The 17,160-nt window shown below is 46.0% G+C and overlaps 1 protein-coding gene across 1 annotated transcript in view; it reads left to right on the top strand.

Annotated features, from left to right (window-relative positions):
• Positions 1-17,160, top strand: part of LOC124595462 — a 287,251-nt gene that overhangs the window by 259,065 nt on the left and 11,026 nt on the right. Inside the window, exon 13 of the mRNA XM_047134211.1 lies at positions 4,139-4,279. Within this exon, the coding sequence (XP_046990167.1) occupies positions 4,139-4,279 (141 nt within the window). The remainder of the gene's footprint in view (positions 1-4,138; positions 4,280-17,160) is intronic.

Raw genomic sequence — 17,160 nt, forward strand, 5'->3', positions numbered from 1 at the left:
TTATTAGCATCCAGGTGTTGTCACTGCGATTCGAACATTCAATCAGGTTCATAATCTGGGTCGCAACGTACGCAATCCTTAGCACTTGTGGTGTAGGTGAATTCAGAGTGAGCGTCGAATACCTCCCATTTATTGAGTCAATGACTCGCTTTGGCTCTCTGACGTCACGGCCTGTCTCAGTTTTTATGCTGTTATTACCAAATCGTCGGATTTTTCTACCGTTTTGCCTCCAGTAGCCCTTTTTTCTATTTTTTTGTTCAGTGTACAGAAAAGAATTAAAGTCGACCGCAGGTGGTGGAAGTATATTGGATTTCGTATTATATATTTATGCATACAAACGTTACTGACACTCCCACGACAAGTCTCCACACGAAGAGCCATGTATCAAATGAGAAGATGAGTAATTACGATATTCCCCCCACCCCACCGCACCCCCCTACTCCAATGGTCCTTCTGCCCAAGATAAAGTATTCCCATCTCAAGGACAAATTTCACAAGATTGATTTTCTTCCATCTATTCACTTTCTATTACCTCTACTTCTTTCATGTTAGCTCTGGTGCAGGGGTCTGGCGTTACAGGCGAAATCAATAAAGAGACGAGTTCGAAGTCCCAACATTGAGTTATAAATGGGATGGAGAAGGATGGGGAAGTGACCCGGGCTTGCTGTCCACTGCTGCATCGTGGTCGTGTATATTAAACAAACCAGGCAGCTGCATGGGTTTCTCGTCTGAATGGAATCTCGTAGTGCCCTACAGGCTATTCTGTAAATGCATCCAACAGATAAGGTATCTGAGATGGTCAAAGACGTTACAGAACTCCTATAAAAGCAGAAAAAACAGGCGGAAGTCTGTTTACTTGGTCACATTGGAATCAAGGGGAATTAAGAAGCTGACCGTGCATCAGAAGCAGCATGCCAGGAAAACGCCATACTTCATCATAGCGCCCCCCCCCCCCCCTCAGTCAACTGTATCATGGTTCACAAAGATGGTGATGGCTGAGTGGAAAAGACAGTGGCGGGGAGATACAGTGACTTTGGCACACTTCCGTCCAAAGTCAAAGGAGGGACGAAGCAGTCTCTACTCGCTTTAATATTGGACACTGAGCAATGGCATGTGCTTATCTCTTGTGACATGAAGATCCGCCAAAATGCACTGTTTGTGGTGTAAGAGTCACAGTGCAACATGTTTTAACGTGGTGTGTTTCACACAGTACAGTACAGCAACATAAATGTGACCACCGCCTATGTTCGACATCAACATGCAATAGCGAATCACAGCACTAGCAGAGGAGATTATATAGAGCGTGTCGGACAATATAGACAATAGTGCAGTCATTGCCTTAAAGCGTAAATAGAGCGATTTATCTGACATCCAAAAGAGCATGATCATTGACTTTCGGGCAAAGTGTGGAAGCATTTTCGAAACGGCTAAGTGTGCAAACTGTCCGCTTGCTGCTGTGGTTAAAGTATGCCCTGGATGGCAAAATGAGGCTATCCAAAACCACGAGGCATCTGTGGTGCTCCGCGACCCATAGATAACAAAGGGTGAATGACGGCTGCAGAGATGTGTATTGACGAACACACGTGCAACTGTCGAGCAACTGACCGCCCAGATGAACCAAGGGCCTACCAACAATATCTCTTTAATGACTGTTCAGCGAACGTTGTTGTATATTGACCTCTGCAGGATGTGCCTGGATCATGCATCCACGCTAACTGCCGTCCATCAGCGATGAAGGCTGGAATTTGCACGCCAGTACCGAAAATGGACGTCCTGAGTGGCGATAGATAGCCCTTTCAGATGATTCACATTGTATGCTCCATCGGCTTGAAATACCCGAAAGGAAACACCTGGCAACACCCGTTCGAAGGGTCCAGGCTGGAGGAGGGAACGTTGTGGTCTCGTGAATGTTTTCGTGACATTCCTTGGGTGATCTCGTTATTCTGTAAGGCACGATGGATCAACGCAAGTATACATCTATCCTTGGCGACAATGTCCATCCCTACACCCAGTTTGTTTTTCCTCGCCCTGATGTCATCTATCAGCAGGACAATACGAGTCACGCAGCTCGCAGTGTACGTGCATGGTTTGACGAGCACCAGGATGAGTTTACCGTACTCCCATGACAACCAAACTCCATGGGCTTAAATCCACCTGTGGGACCACCATTATTTGGCTATTCGCGTCATGTATTCTCAGACGAAAAACCTAGTGTCGGAATGACTCCACATCCCTGTCAATACTTTCCAGAACTTCATTGACTCTCTTCCGCAAGTCTGGCAGCGGTCTTCACTGCAAGAGGTGGTTATTCAGGCTTTCTACATGTTATAACATTAATGTGACTGGACAGTGCATACGCTGAGAAGAGGGCCTTTGACGTACCGGGGACCTTGAATTTTAGGACATAACGAGACAAGGGCGCGAAAACTGTTTAAATTTTCTATAGTATCAGGAATCCTACTCAATTTGATTGGAAGAGGTTTTCATGTGTTTCTGTTTATTATGTTATCAACGAGCCCTCTTATCAGTACTAATGATGTATGACAGCAGTATCAACCGATCTACTAGTGATGGCAGATGACCTCACTGTTAAGTACACAACAATTTTAAGTTTGTCCCCCTCCCACTCTCCCCTTCACCCCCCCCCCCCTCTCTATCTCTCTCTCTCTTCCTTTCTCTCTCTCTCTCTCTCTCTCTCTCTCTCTCTCTCCCTCTCCCTCTCCCTCTCCCTCTCCCTCTCCCTCTCCCTCTCCATTTCGCCGTCCTGTTTACTAGTGGAGAATCCATACTTCGGTTTGTGATTGCCAGGAAGGTCCTCGAGAGCCTTCACCGGCTTGATGGTAGGTGGTTGTGCGATGGATATCGCTCGTCTTGGATGAGTCTATTGAACTCCACTTCCGATGGAGTCTCCCTTCTTCCTCATCTACATCTACATCTACGTCTATATGGATACTCTGCAAATCACATTCAAGTGCCTGGCAGAGGGTTCATCGAACCACCTTCACGATTTTCTGTTATTCCAAACTCGTATAGCGCGCGGAAAGAATGAACACCTATATCTTTCAGTAAGAGCTCTGATTTCCCTTATTTTAGCGTAGTGATCGTTCCTCCCTATGTAGGTCGGTGTCAACAAAATGGTTTCGCATTTGGAGGAGGAAGTTGGTGATTGGAATTTCGTGATAAGATTACGTCGCAACGAAAAACGCCTTTCCTTTAATGATTTCCAGCCCAAATCATGTATCATTTCATTGACACTCTCTCCCATATTTCCCGATAGTACGAAACGTGCTGCCTTTCTTGAACTTTTTCGATGTACTCCCTCAGTCCTATCTGGTAAGGATCCCACACCGTGTAGCAGTATTCTAAAAAAGGACGGACAAGCGTAATGTAGACAGTCTCCTTAGTAGATCTGTTACATTTTCTAAGTGTCCTGCCAATAAAACGCAGTCTTTAGTTAGCCTTCCCCACAACATTTTCTGTGTGTTCCTTCCAATTTAAGTTGTTCGTAATCGTAATACCTAGGTATTTAGTTGAATATACGGCTTTTAGATTAGACTGATTTATCGTGTAACCGAAGTTTGAGTTCCTTTTAGAACTCAGGTGGATGACCTCACACTTTTCCGTATTTAGGGTAAACTGCCACTTTTCGCACCATTCAGATATCTTTCCTAAATCGTTTTGCAGTTTGTTTTGATCTTCTGATGACTTTATTAGTCGATAAACGGCAGCGTCATCTGCAAACAACCGAAGACGGCTGCTCAGATTGTCTCCCAAATCGTTTATATAGATAAGGAACAGCAAAGGGCCTATAACACTACGTTGGGGAACGCCTGAAATCACTTCTGTTTTAACTTTCCGTCAGTTACTACGAACTGTGACCTCTCTGATAGAAACCACAAAGCCAGTCACATAACTGAGACGATATTCCATAAGCACGCAATTTCACTACGAGCCGCTTGTGTGGTACAGTGTCAAAAGCCTTCCGGAAATCCAGAAATACGGAATCGAACTGAAATCCCTTGTCAATAGCACTCAGCACATCATGTGAATAAAGAGCTAGTTGTGTTTCACTGGAACGATGATAGCGTTGATACTACGGGCAGAGTCGCAGAGTGTGGAGACGCTCGGTGTGTTGCAGACACAGCACGGTCAGCCTGAGGCGTCGTGCGCTGACGTCTGTGGTGCTGTTCTTCCTGCTGGGGCTGCCCTGGTTGCTGGGACCGCCAGCCAGGTTGCTTGTGCTCGCCTACCTCTTCTGCATCATCGCCACGCCGCAAGGGTAAAAGTCTCCTCTCACGTTTTACATTAGCTATAATACTAGCAGCAATAAACAGTGCTGCCCGGGTCAGCATCTATAGTACAGCTAATGCCACAAGGATCGTTTTTCGTATCAGTCGCTTACAGACGTACATTGCATTAAACGTACGATGTATATAGTCCACTGTATACCAAGTAATTAACCAACGATGTGATAAAATATTCATAACATGTAAGCTTTCATGGCCGGCGTCTTCATTAATTAAAACTTCCGGGCTGAATAGCCGTGGTCCATGTATAGAACTGCTTCTCCTTCCTGACGTGTATAAAATTCCGGGTAGCTGTGGCATAGTTTATATTGGAACAACTAAAAGGAGTGTTAATACCCACCTAACGGAACACAAAAGGAACTGTAGTATGGGACAAATTGACAAATCAGCTGTAGCGGAACACATTTTCAAAGACGGTGACCACGAAATTAACTTTAGTGAGACAGACGTGATAGCTAGGACCTCACATTATTATACCCGCATCTATAGAGAAGCTATAGAGATCTACAAGCACGAAAATAATTTTAATAAAAAAGAAGAAGGTTTAGAACTAGACGAGATATGGCAGTCGCCTCTGTACCAACGAAGTGACTATAGATTACCTATAATCGATAGAGATGGCACTAGCCAGAGTTTTAAAGTCGAAAGCACGTGATTAGTGGTGGCGCCATCTAAGCACTCTATATAAGCGGGACCTCCAGCGCCTAGCAGCCAGTCGCCGACTCACCTCAGAAGGTGTTGCCCGCAGTAGGCAACGAAACGTCAGGAAGGAGAAGCAGTTTTATATATGGACCACGGCAATTCAGCCAGGAAGTTTTAATTAATGATAATAATACAATATTATTAATAAAAGAGGTCAGATCAAAAGTTACTAAATTTAACAAGAAATTTTGTTGTTGTATGTATATATTTACACTTTCATTTTTCACAACACTCGCTTATACACTATGTTCGTATTTGTATTATTCGGATTATAAATGAACATATTTTAACTCGTAATCATGTGACATACAACTGGTCTGTAAAAAGCACGATTCCTTTAAGTTAATGCTACAATATCGGAATGCTTGGCGCTGTGCTTTGTTGATGGTCATGCTGTAAGTCAATTTTACTGGAAGTTGCAATCGCCTTAAACTGAAACGCAATCCAGATGATATTAAAGGAATTCACGGCATAAATACCATTTGCTTCTTTTTCTTTGCCAGTCATTATATTGGTTTCGATGATGTCATTCTGCAGTTGCTTGATGCAGAGTCTTATACCTTTACGAAGTTTCGGCGATTTCAGATAACTGGCGAACCGCCCTTCAATTTGAATCATTGTAACAGCAAGCCTGGACCATTCAATTAATTTTAATAAATCAGTCGGAAAGTTTAACAGTTTCATTTTCATCAGACATGGTACCATTCGACATGCCTCTGGAATCGGACACGGTACCGATTTCTGCCTCTGGAATCATCTATTGGACAGTCTTATTGACCTCGTTGACAATTTCGTTTTTCGTCGCTAGAATAACTCGCCTGCATAACCATACTGAACTAGTATAATTGTCGACGATATAGTTTGCTTATGAGGTGATCAGGTATTACAACAATAATTTTCAGCCTCATATATCTTCAAGGGTTTCGGAATTTTCTGGAAAAATCCAGTTCACAACTCGCTTCCAGAAAATTCCGAATACGTCTCTGTTCCTTACTGAAACACGAAACGTAACTCAAGCCGTTTTAAATGCTGTTCATAAAGACAATGTCTGAGAAAAATTCTCAACCACTTCCACCCACCGCGACCAAACTCCGCTACTAACAGCGGAAGACCAGTGACTATCTGCCCCAGAACCACGAGTGGTTAGCAGTAAGTGGCCGTGCAGAAAGCTTGTCTTTACATACACACACTTGACAAATAGCACCATTCACAGTGCTTACCGCTCTTTTATAAACTAACACTATTATGAAATTAGAAATGTACTTCGGCTGTCAGATGTGCACACCCCATACCACAATCCCATCTTGGTATTCACTGGAGAGTCGTCTAAGCCAACACTCAGCAATTTTCTGAAACTTGCGTAAGGTCATGTTGTAGTTGCTTATAGCGATATGTTTCTGTGGTGTAAAAGGAAGAAAGTAGGGAGCTTAGTGTGCTGTCAACGTCGAGGTTACTGAAGATATAGCTGGAACTTCGAATGATACTAGATGGGGTCAAACATCGCTAGGAATTGTTCAAGGAACATTGCGGTGATCCTGTTGTCCACTTAAAATGATTTTGGGAATCCATGGAAAATGGGAATCAGAATTTGAACATCGCTTATCGTAAGTACAACGACTGTGTCTTAACCATTTCTCCGTTTCGTTGCAGAACCAACCTGTTATTTAACTAAGAGACGTACAGAAGGCCGCTCGAAAAACTGTTTAGGAGTAATTCACAAAGCTCAAAACGGGCGCGCAAGTGCTGAGCTCTTACTACGCTGCAGTCAGTTGGTCAGTTAACACGACCTTAAAACGAGCTTTCGTTTGAGTACTCCTGTGAAGTGCTAAATTGACGGCATGCTCTGTATACAATCGTATTGTCAGCTGTGACACCACTGGTTCTATCTATCTGTTGCCTTACTACCACCACTCAACCAACTAGATACATCAGCCAGCTTCTCAGACCGCCGAAAGACAAGCGTATTCAGACGTTTACAGTATTTCACATTCTCGTGGAGAATTCTACATTGGCGTAACTGAAAGATGACTTAAAGTGAGACTTGAGGAAAAATCCTCAATGGACGAATCTGTTTCCAGTGATACTGACCACACAGCAAAGTTCAACGACACTTAAGTCGTAAAACAAAGGGAAATTATGCACTACAAAACCCTAAAACTACCAATCCATGAGAGAGTTTGACAGCGAGGACCTGAGAGCGGAAGTTGCTGGCTGGTCAAGTTTTGCACTCTAGCGTGATGTCATAATACTTGTCGCTATGTTACAAGAGTTGAAGATACAGTACAGGCAAAATCCGTATTGTTAGGAGCCAATACACGGCTCAACAAGGACTCTACTATTGGTAAAACAATGGTGACAGAACTGAAATTGAAGGACGTACCGGACATAGCAGGAGCCAATCACACGAACAGGACGAAAGCCAGATAAACAAAAAACTAGCCAAACATGCTGTGGCACGAAAGTACAAACATAAACGAAGGCGTAGACTGGCAGAAAAATCAGTTTTGCGTAACTTCTGAGAACTGTACCCATGTGCGTTGCCGAAATCTCGGGAAGGAGAAATTTAATGAACGACGACCAATGTGACCAGAGTCAACAATTAGGTGAATACTAGAAACAATAGCAGCGAAAACCAGAGTAACTTTATCAAATAAGGCGATATTTACGTCCCCTGTCCGCTGAGCCCACTTCAGCCTTGTAGTGGCCAAATGCCAGGCTGTACAGACAAGTGAATTGGAATTAGAGTTTCCAGAGATGTTAAGACGACTGAACCAGAACTCCACCAACAAACTTGCAGAGGTTGTTCAAGGATACATTTTGTGTGTTTTCGCATAAGGGACCCAAAGTACTATGGTGTGGTTGGCTGCGGTGCGACATTGTGCCGCTCTTCCAAGGCTTTCAGTGAACTCACGCACGAGGAGCAAATTGGCCAACTCTGTCAGTAAACTGCTGTTATCACTGTTAAGGCACAACTAGCACCGCCGAAAAACAAAACCGTAGGGTCTACACACAACCGAGAAGTATCTAATGGTTCTCTTTTGATGTTCTCTATTGGTTTTATGCTTTTTGATGCATTAATTATTTTCCTTACATAGGTGAGACCTTTATAAGCAGAGTATCTTATAGGAGGCCGAAATAAATGTTTGTTTTCAAATTAAATGATCGCCAGGCACCCTACAAGATTATCATAACTGATTTTCATCTAAATACAGTCAAGGCCAAAGTTCACAGATCTACGACAAATGGTATCTCTGAAAGTATTTGAACTCTCGCAAAATTAACTCATGGACCAATTCCGATTTAAATTAAATAATGTTTTAAAATGATTTTATGACTTCTGCTCTGGTGGAAAGCTGTAAGAAAAGTTTAAGTTAAGTCCGCCGCGTAATGGCGGCCAATTGTTGCCAGTCAGCGATCAGTGCTATCGTCTTCTTGATGGCTCAGAAATACTAATTATTCTCTCTTTTCAATTAAAACATTACGATTAGTGGCTGGCATGTTCTTGAAATAATACAATGAACTCACTTTTACACATATATTTCCATCAATAACCTGACACACCTTTTTTTATCGTCTAGTCGAAAGAACAAAAAGAACATCTGCTAGCGTTCAACGCTACACACAATATCTATCTAACAATAGTAACATGAGAATCAGAAACAGCAGAAGAGCGAGTAATATTTTTTCCATCTTCTATAGTTATACAAAGATATAAATGTTTCATTTCACCATATTCGTTACTGCGATATTGTTTATCATCTTTGTTGTCTTTCCCTACCGTAGTATCGACGTTTTACTTTTTGTAAATAATTTTATATTTTTTCACAATTCACTTTCAGTCTGGTCTTATTCAACAATATTTTTATACACACTACACGCGCATTATTCTTAAGCATCGCAAAAGGGACACTACAAGTACTAAATGCAATGCCGGCCGGAGTGGCCGTGCGGTTCTAGGCGCTACAGTCTGGAACCGCGTGACCACTACGGTCGCAGGTTCGAATCCTGCCTCGGGCATGGATGTGTGTGATGTCCTTAGGTTAGTTAGGTTTAAGTAGTTCTAAGTTCTAGGGGACTGATTACCACAGTAGTTAAGTCCCATAGTGCTCAGAGCCATTTGAACCATTTTTGAACTAAATACAATATGAGGGCAACGAGTAAAAGAGGTCATTACTGTTGTCAACTGCAGGCACCGTGAGTAAATGGAAACAAGATCAATAGCGCATTCATTCTACGTATGCTCTGTTGTGTACTGTTTTCACTGCACTACTGACAAGTTAACTGGGAGAAGAAATCAAACTAACGGCAAAGCCTCTGTAACGAGCTGCCGGAGATCGTGGCTGCCTTACACTGAGGTGACAAAAAGTCATGGGATAGCGATGCAAGTTTTCCGACGCGATTACGGCCGCACGACAGGAAGTAACAGACTTTGAACGACGAATGGTAGTTAGAGCTACACGCATGGGGCATTCCATTTCGGAAACTGTTGGGGAATTCAATATTCCGAGACCCATCGCGTCAAGAGTACGCCGAGAATAACAATTTTCAGGCATTGCCTCTCACCACAGACAACGCAGTGGCCGACGACCTTCACTTAACGACCGAGTCCTGCGGGATTTGCGTAGAGTTGCCAGTGCTAACGGACAAGCAACAACGCGTGAAATAACAGCAGAAATCAATGTGGTACGTAGGACGAACGTGTCCGTCAGGTCAGAACGGTGAAATTTGGCGTTTGTGGGCTATGGCAGCAGACGACCGACACGAGTGGCTTCGCTAACAGCACGACATCGCCTGCAGTGCCTCTCCTGGGTTGATTGTAGGGTTCGAGTGTGGCGCAGAACCCACGAAGCCAGGGACCCCCTGGTTCAACTGACTCGATCATTGATTGGAAATGGTTCTATTCAGCTACTTGGAGGTCATTTGCACCCATTCACGGAGAAAGTTTCCAAACAACGATGGAATTTTTATCAAAGACAATGCGGCATGCTACTGGGCCACAATTTTCTGGCCAGTTCAACGGAATTACTTGGCCACCCAGATTGCCCGACATGAATTCCATCGAACATTTATGGGAGATAATCTAGAGGTTAGTTCGTGCACAAAATCCTCAGTCGGCAACACTTTCGCAATTATAGAATTTGGTATACTAAGTATGAAAAAGATCGGTTAATATTTACAGGGTTATTACAAATGATTGAAGCGATTTCACAGCTCTACAATAACTTTATTATTTGAGATATTTTCACAATGCTTTGCACACACATACAAAAACTCAAAAAGTTTTTTTAGGCATTCACAAATGTTCGATATGTGCCCCTTTAGTGATTCGGCAGACATCAAGCCGATAATCAAGTTCCTCCCACACTCGGCGCAGCATGTCCCCATCAATGAGTTCGAAAGCATCGTTGATGCGAGCTCGCAGTTCTGGCACGTTTCTTGGTAGAGTAGGTTTAAACACTGAATCTTTCACATAACCCCACAGAAAGAAATCGCATGGGGTTAAGTCGGGAGAGCGTGGAGGCCATGACATGAATTGCTGATCATGATCTCCACCACGACCGATCCATCGGTTTTCCAATCTCCTGTTAAAGAAATGCCGAACATCATGATGGAAGTGCGGTGGAGCACCATCCTGTTGAAAGATGAAGTCGGCACTGTCGGTGTCCAGTTGTGGCATGAGCCAATTTTCCAGCATGTCCAGATACATGTGTCCTGTAACGTTTTTTTTGCAGAAGAAAAAGGGGCCGTAAACTTGAAACCGTGAGATTGCACAAAACACGTTAACTTTTGGTGAATTGCGAATTTGCTGCACGAATGCGGGAGGATTCTCTACCGCCCAGATTCGCACATTGTGTCTGTTCACTTCACCATTAAGAAAAAATGTTGCTTCATCACTGAAAACAAGTTTCGCACTGAACGCATCCTCTTCCACGAGCTGTTGCAACCGCGCCGAAAATTCAAAGCGTTTGACTTTGTCATCGGGTGTCAGGGCTTGTAGCAATTGTAAACGGTAAGGCTTCTGCTTTAGCCTTTTCCGTAAGATTTTCCAAACCGTCGGCTGTGGTACGTTTAGCTCCCTGCTTGCTTTATTCGTCGACTTCCGCGGGCTACGCGTGAAACTTCCCCGCACGCGTTCAACCGTTTCTTCGCTCACTGCAGGCCGACCCGTTGATTTCCCCTTACAGAGGTATCCAGAAGCTTTAAACTGCGCATACCATCGCCGAATGGAATTAGCAGTTGGTGGACCTTTGTTGAACTTCGTCCTGAAGTGTCGTTGGACTATTATGACTGACTGATGTGAGTGCATTTCAAGCACAACATCGCTTTCTCGGCTCCTGTCGCCATTGTGTCTCACTGCGCTCTCGAGCGCTCTGGCGGCAGAAACCTGAAGTGAGGCTTCAGCTGAACAAAACTTTATGAGTTTTTCTACGTATCTGTAGTGTGTCGTGACAATATGTCAAAGAATGGAGCTACAGTGAATTTATGAAATCGCTTCAATCATTTGTGATAGCCCTGTAATAGTGCTTCCTCAGATTCATAGAGAATATGTGTGACGTACTGCACGCAGCGCTAGTCAAGGACACGGCTCACTCGGCCCAGCAGTCAGCGTCAGCTGTGCCAGCGTGAGAACCGAAATCTGCTCTCCTCCAGGTTCCACGGGAAGCTATGCTTTTAAAGCAAGGTGAAAAATAGCAATAATTAACACCGCCTGTGCGTGTATGATTGTATTTCGAGATGTTATCATGACAGGAACTACACTACTGGTCATTAAAATTGCTACACCAAGAAGAAATGCAGATGGTAAACGGGTATTCGTTAGACAAATATACTAGAACTGACATGTGATTACATTTTCACGCAATTTGGGCGCACAGAACCTGAGAAATCAGTAACCAGAACAACCACCTCTGGCCGTAATAACGGCCTTGATACGCCTGGGCATTGAGTCAAACAGAGCTTGGATGGCGAGTACAGGTACAGCTGCGCATGCACCTTCAACACGATACCACAGTTCATCAAGAGTAGTCACTGGCGTATTGTGGCGAGGCAGTTGCTCGGCCACCATTGACCAGACGTTTTCAATTAAGATCTGGAGAATGTGCTGGCCAGGGCAGCAGTAGAACATTTTCTGTATCCGGAAAGGCCTGTACAGGACCTGCAACATGCGGTCGTGCATTATCCTGCTGAAATGCAGGGTTTCGCAAGGATCGAATGAAGGGCAGAGCCACGGGTCGTACCACATCTGAAATTTAACGTCCACTGTTCAAAGTGCCGTCAATGCGAACAAGAGGTGACCGAGACATGTAACCAACGGCACCCCATACCATCACGCCGGGTGATACGCCAGTATGGCGATGACGAATACACGCTTCCTATGTGCTTTCACCGCGATGTCGCCAAACACGGATGCGACCATCATGATGCTGTTAACAGAACCTGGATTCATCCGAAAAAATGACGTTTTGTCATTCGTGCACCCAGGTTCGTCGTTGAGTACACCATCGCAGGCGCTCCTGTCTGTGATGGAGCGTCAAGGGTAACCGCAGCCACGGTCTCCGAGCTGATAGTCCATGCTGCTGCAAACGTCGTCGAACTGTTCTTGCAGATGGTTGCTGTCTTGCAAACGTCCCCATCTGTTGACTCGGGGATCGAGACGTGGCTGCACGATCCGTTACAGCCCTGCGGATAAGATGCCTGTCATCTCGACTGCTAGTGATACGAGACCATTGGGATCCAGCACCGCGTTCCGTGTTACCCTCCTGAACCCGCCGATTCCATATTCTGCTAACAGTCATTGGATCAATACGAGCAGCAATGTCGCTATACGATAAACCGTAACCGCGATAGGCTACAATCCGACGTTTATCAAAGTCAGAAACGTGATGGTACGCATTTCTCTTCCTTACACGAGGCATCACGACAACGTATCACCAGTCAACGCCGGACAACTGCTGTTTGTGTATGAGAAATCGGTTGGAAACTTTCCTCACGTCAGCACGTTGTAGGTGTCGCCACCGGCACCAACCATGTGTGAATACTCTGAAAAGCTTATCATTTGCATATTACAGCATCTTCTTCCTGTCGGTTAAATTTCGCGTTTGTAGCACGTCATCTTCGTGGTGTAGCAATTTTATTGGTGAGTAGTGTATTATTGAAACGCCTGGTTAAACCCGCAAGAGAAAACAAGTAGTTGGAATTGTGGAAAGAGGCCAAAAAGAGCAGCTGTCAGTTACACTCGAACACATATAACTTTATTTAGTTGCCCAAACAATACAGCACAAATTTCCGAGCTTAACTATCGACTGAAAATGTCACACAATCTTAAGGCTTAGGGGCACACCCTCTTTAATTTTTAAAACAGCTGAAGGCCAATGATTCAAAACACAACTACAATAAATTTTTACAAGGCAGAAATCCCAAGGCATTATCCTAAAATAATTTTTTTAATGATGATGAAAGCCTAAACAATCTAAAGTTTAACAAGTAAGGAATTTATATTTTAAGACAGCTGAAGGCCCATTATTGAAAAAGACAACTATAATAAATATTCCAAAGGCAGAAGCCCCAAAGCGTTATCCAGAAAGAAAATATTTTAAATGAGGCTGAAGGCCCAAACATTGCAAGACTTGACAAGTAAGGAACTTTCAGTTTTAAAGCGGCTGAAGGCCCAGTACCTAAAACCCAACTAAAAGCATACAAATTCAAACCGTCGGCAATGAGCCATAAAAATACACAATTAAACACCAATAAGAAAAGGCAGTACAGCCAGCGGCGCTCAGAAGTTTCCGGGGGTCGGTTTGCACTTGAAATATTAACGTTCGCTTAGGGGAGACAGTCAGTCGGCCCAACCATTTTCCATCCGCTGGGAACCCAACCGACAGACAATCATCAGACCAATGATCAAGATCAGTTCCGCTCCACACTTGCACAGAAACCCAAACGATGCTAACAGCGGAGACTGGAACAACAACCAGAACAGAACACAGACAACCCATAAGCCGTGGACGACCCAAATACACGTCGCCTAATCAGACGACCGACCACACGGCCAAGCAAGGTCGTTGCCACTCAAACGTGTGTGTGTCGGCAAATCGTCGGGCGAGTCCTTCCTCGCTACTCCACGCCAACCGACCAAGTCAGAGCCAGTACGCCAACAACCTTTAAATAACTTGTCAGTCAAACCACATAAACTACATACAGTTTCACGAACACTTGCACGAAGAACTAGAGAATGCTAAAGTCAGTGACTGAGCAAAACAAGGACGAATCACGAGTTGGCACACACAGCCAAACCATAAGCTATCGCAGACCTAATATACACTCCTGGAAATTGAAATAAGAACACCGTGAATTCATTGTCCCAGGAAGGGGAAACTTTATTGACACATTCCTGGGGTCAGATACATCACATGATCACACTGACAGAACCACAGGCACATAGACACAGGCAACAGAGCATGCACAATGTCGGCACTAGTACAGTGTATATCCACCTTTCGCAGCAATGCAGGCTGCTATTCTCCCATGGAGACGATCGTAGAGATGCTGGATGTAGTCCTGTGGAACGGCTTGCCATGCCATTTCCACCTGGCGCCTCAGTTGGACCAGCGTTCGTGCTGGACGTGCAGACCGCGTGAGACGACGCTTCATCCAGTCCCAAACATGCTCAATGGGGGACAGATCCGGAGATCTTGCTGGCCAGGGTAGTTGACTTACACCTTCTAGAGCACGTTGGGTGGCACAGGATACATGCGGACGTGCATTGTCCTGTTGGAACAGCAAGTTCCCTTGCCGGTCTAGGAATGGTAGAACGATGGGTTCGATGACGGTTTGGATGTACCGTGCACTATTCAGTGTCCCCTCGACGATCACCAGTGGTGTACGGCCAGTGTAGGAGATCGCTCCCCACACCATGATGCCGGGTGTTGGCCCTGTGTGCCTCGGTCGTATGCAGTCCTGATTGTGGCGCTCACCTGCACGGCGCCAAACACGCATACGACCATCATTGGCACCAAGGCAGAAGCGACTCTCATCGCTGAAGACGACACGTCTCCATTCGTCCCTCCATTCACGCCTGTCGCGACACCACTGGAGGCGGGCTGCACGATGTTGGGGCGTGAGCGGAAGACGGCCTAACGGTGTGCGGGACCGTAGCCCAGCTTCATGGAGACGGTTGCGAATGGTCCTCGCCGATACCCCAGGAGCAACAGTGTCCCTAATTTGCTGGGAAGTGGCGGTGCGGTCCCCTACGGCACTGCGTAGGATCCTACGGTCTTGGCGTGCATCCGTGCGTCGCTGCGGTCCGGTCCCAGGTCGACGGGCACGTGCGCCTTCCGCCGACCACTGGCGACAACATCGATGTACTGTGGAGACCTCACGCCCCACGTGTTGAGCAATTCGGCGGTACGTCCACCCGGCCTCCCGCATGCCCACTATACGCCCTCGCTCAAAGTCCGTCAACTGCACATACGGTTCACGTCCACGCTGTCGCGGCATGCTACCAGTGTTAAAGACTGCGATGGAGCTCCGTATGCCACGGCAAACTGGCTGACACTGACGGCGGCGGTGCACAAATGCTGCGCAGCTAGCGCCATTCGACGGCCAACACCGCGGTTCCTGGTGTGTCCGCTGTGCCGTGCGTGTGATCATTGCTTGTACAGCCCTCTCGCAGTGTCCGGAGCAAGTATGGTGGGTCTGACACACCGGTGTCAATGTGTTCTTTTTTCCATTTCCAGGAGTGTACGTCGTCCGCCAAGACGACCGACCGACGATCAACCAAAGTCGTCCCCACTCAAATCATGCGTGTCGGCAATCATCGGCGAGTGATGGCTATCCGCGCCACCCTGGCGCTACGACGCTACTGCGCCAACCGACCAACTCTACACATCAGGACGGAGAGAGGACTAAAATAACTGGGCAGTCGAGATCACAGGCTACACACAGTTTCACAAACACTGGAAGAACGCGACCAGTGCTAAAGCAGTGACTGTGCAATCACAAGGACGAACCACGAGTTGAGACACACACCGCCGACCCATAAGCGATCGCCGAGCAAATACACGTCGTCCGGTAAGACGACCAACCGACGATCAACCAAGACCGTCCCCACTGAAGTCATGTGTGCCGGCAATGGTCGGGCGAATCATGGCTATCCGAACCTCACTGCCGCTCCAACCCGACCGAACTTCTGCCGCGTCCCAACTGCCCGACTGCCAGGCCCGAACTCCACTGCTGGCGCATTCCAACTGAGTTCATTGCCCGGTCCGAACTACACTGGCGCGTTGCAACCCCTTTCACGACACACGACGAACAGGAAGTAATAGCAGTCCCAAAGATAATACGGCAGGGCCTATATCGATAAGCGCTGCTGCTGCTGCCGCTCACGGGCAGGCAAAGCAGCAACTCAGTGACACAAGTAATTGAAACTAACATAACGAGGTGGCAGTACGGCAAAAACAGGATGTTAAATAAGAGATGGCACGAAAACGAGCCACGCACGACTCAATCGTGATGAGAACTCCTGCGTCTACTATTCTGCGATTCTGTGTACTCCAATAAATGCAGTCGCGAGTCACCAGGAAAAAAAAGCACTTCATCAGTCTCTCGACCGAGCGAGGTGGCGCAGTGGTTCGACACTGGACTCGCATTCGGGAGGACGACGGTTCAATCCCGCGTCCGGCCATCCTGATTTAGGTTTTCCGTGATTTCCCTAAGTCGCTCCAGGCAAATGCCGGGATGGTTCCTTTGAAAGGGCACGGCCGACTTCCTTCCCCATCCTCCCCTACTCCGATGAGACCGATGACCTCGCTGTCTGGTCTCCTTCCCCAAAACCAGCCAGCCAGCCAGTCTCTCGATCATGCACACACTCCAAAAGCTACTTGCAGTATTGGTGCTAAGCAACAGTATCCTAATTCGTCAGTCGATGCACAGCCGTTACTTCATAAGATTCCAATTATTCGAATGGAAGAGTTTGGGTTAGGCGAATGCCTGGAGAATGTTACCTGCTGTCATGTGTAGTGCCAACAGTGAAGTAAGGAGGAGGTGGTGTTGCGGTATGGGGTGTCTTTCTCGGTTAGGCTGTAGTCCTCTTATTGCGCTTAAGGAAACGCTAAATGCGGGTGGACATGAACCCATTTAACAGCATTGTGTA

This window comes from Schistocerca americana, chromosome 2 (assembly GCF_021461395.2).
Source record: "Schistocerca americana isolate TAMUIC-IGC-003095 chromosome 2, iqSchAmer2.1, whole genome shotgun sequence".
Lineage (NCBI taxonomy): Eukaryota > Metazoa > Arthropoda > Insecta > Orthoptera > Acrididae > Schistocerca > Schistocerca americana.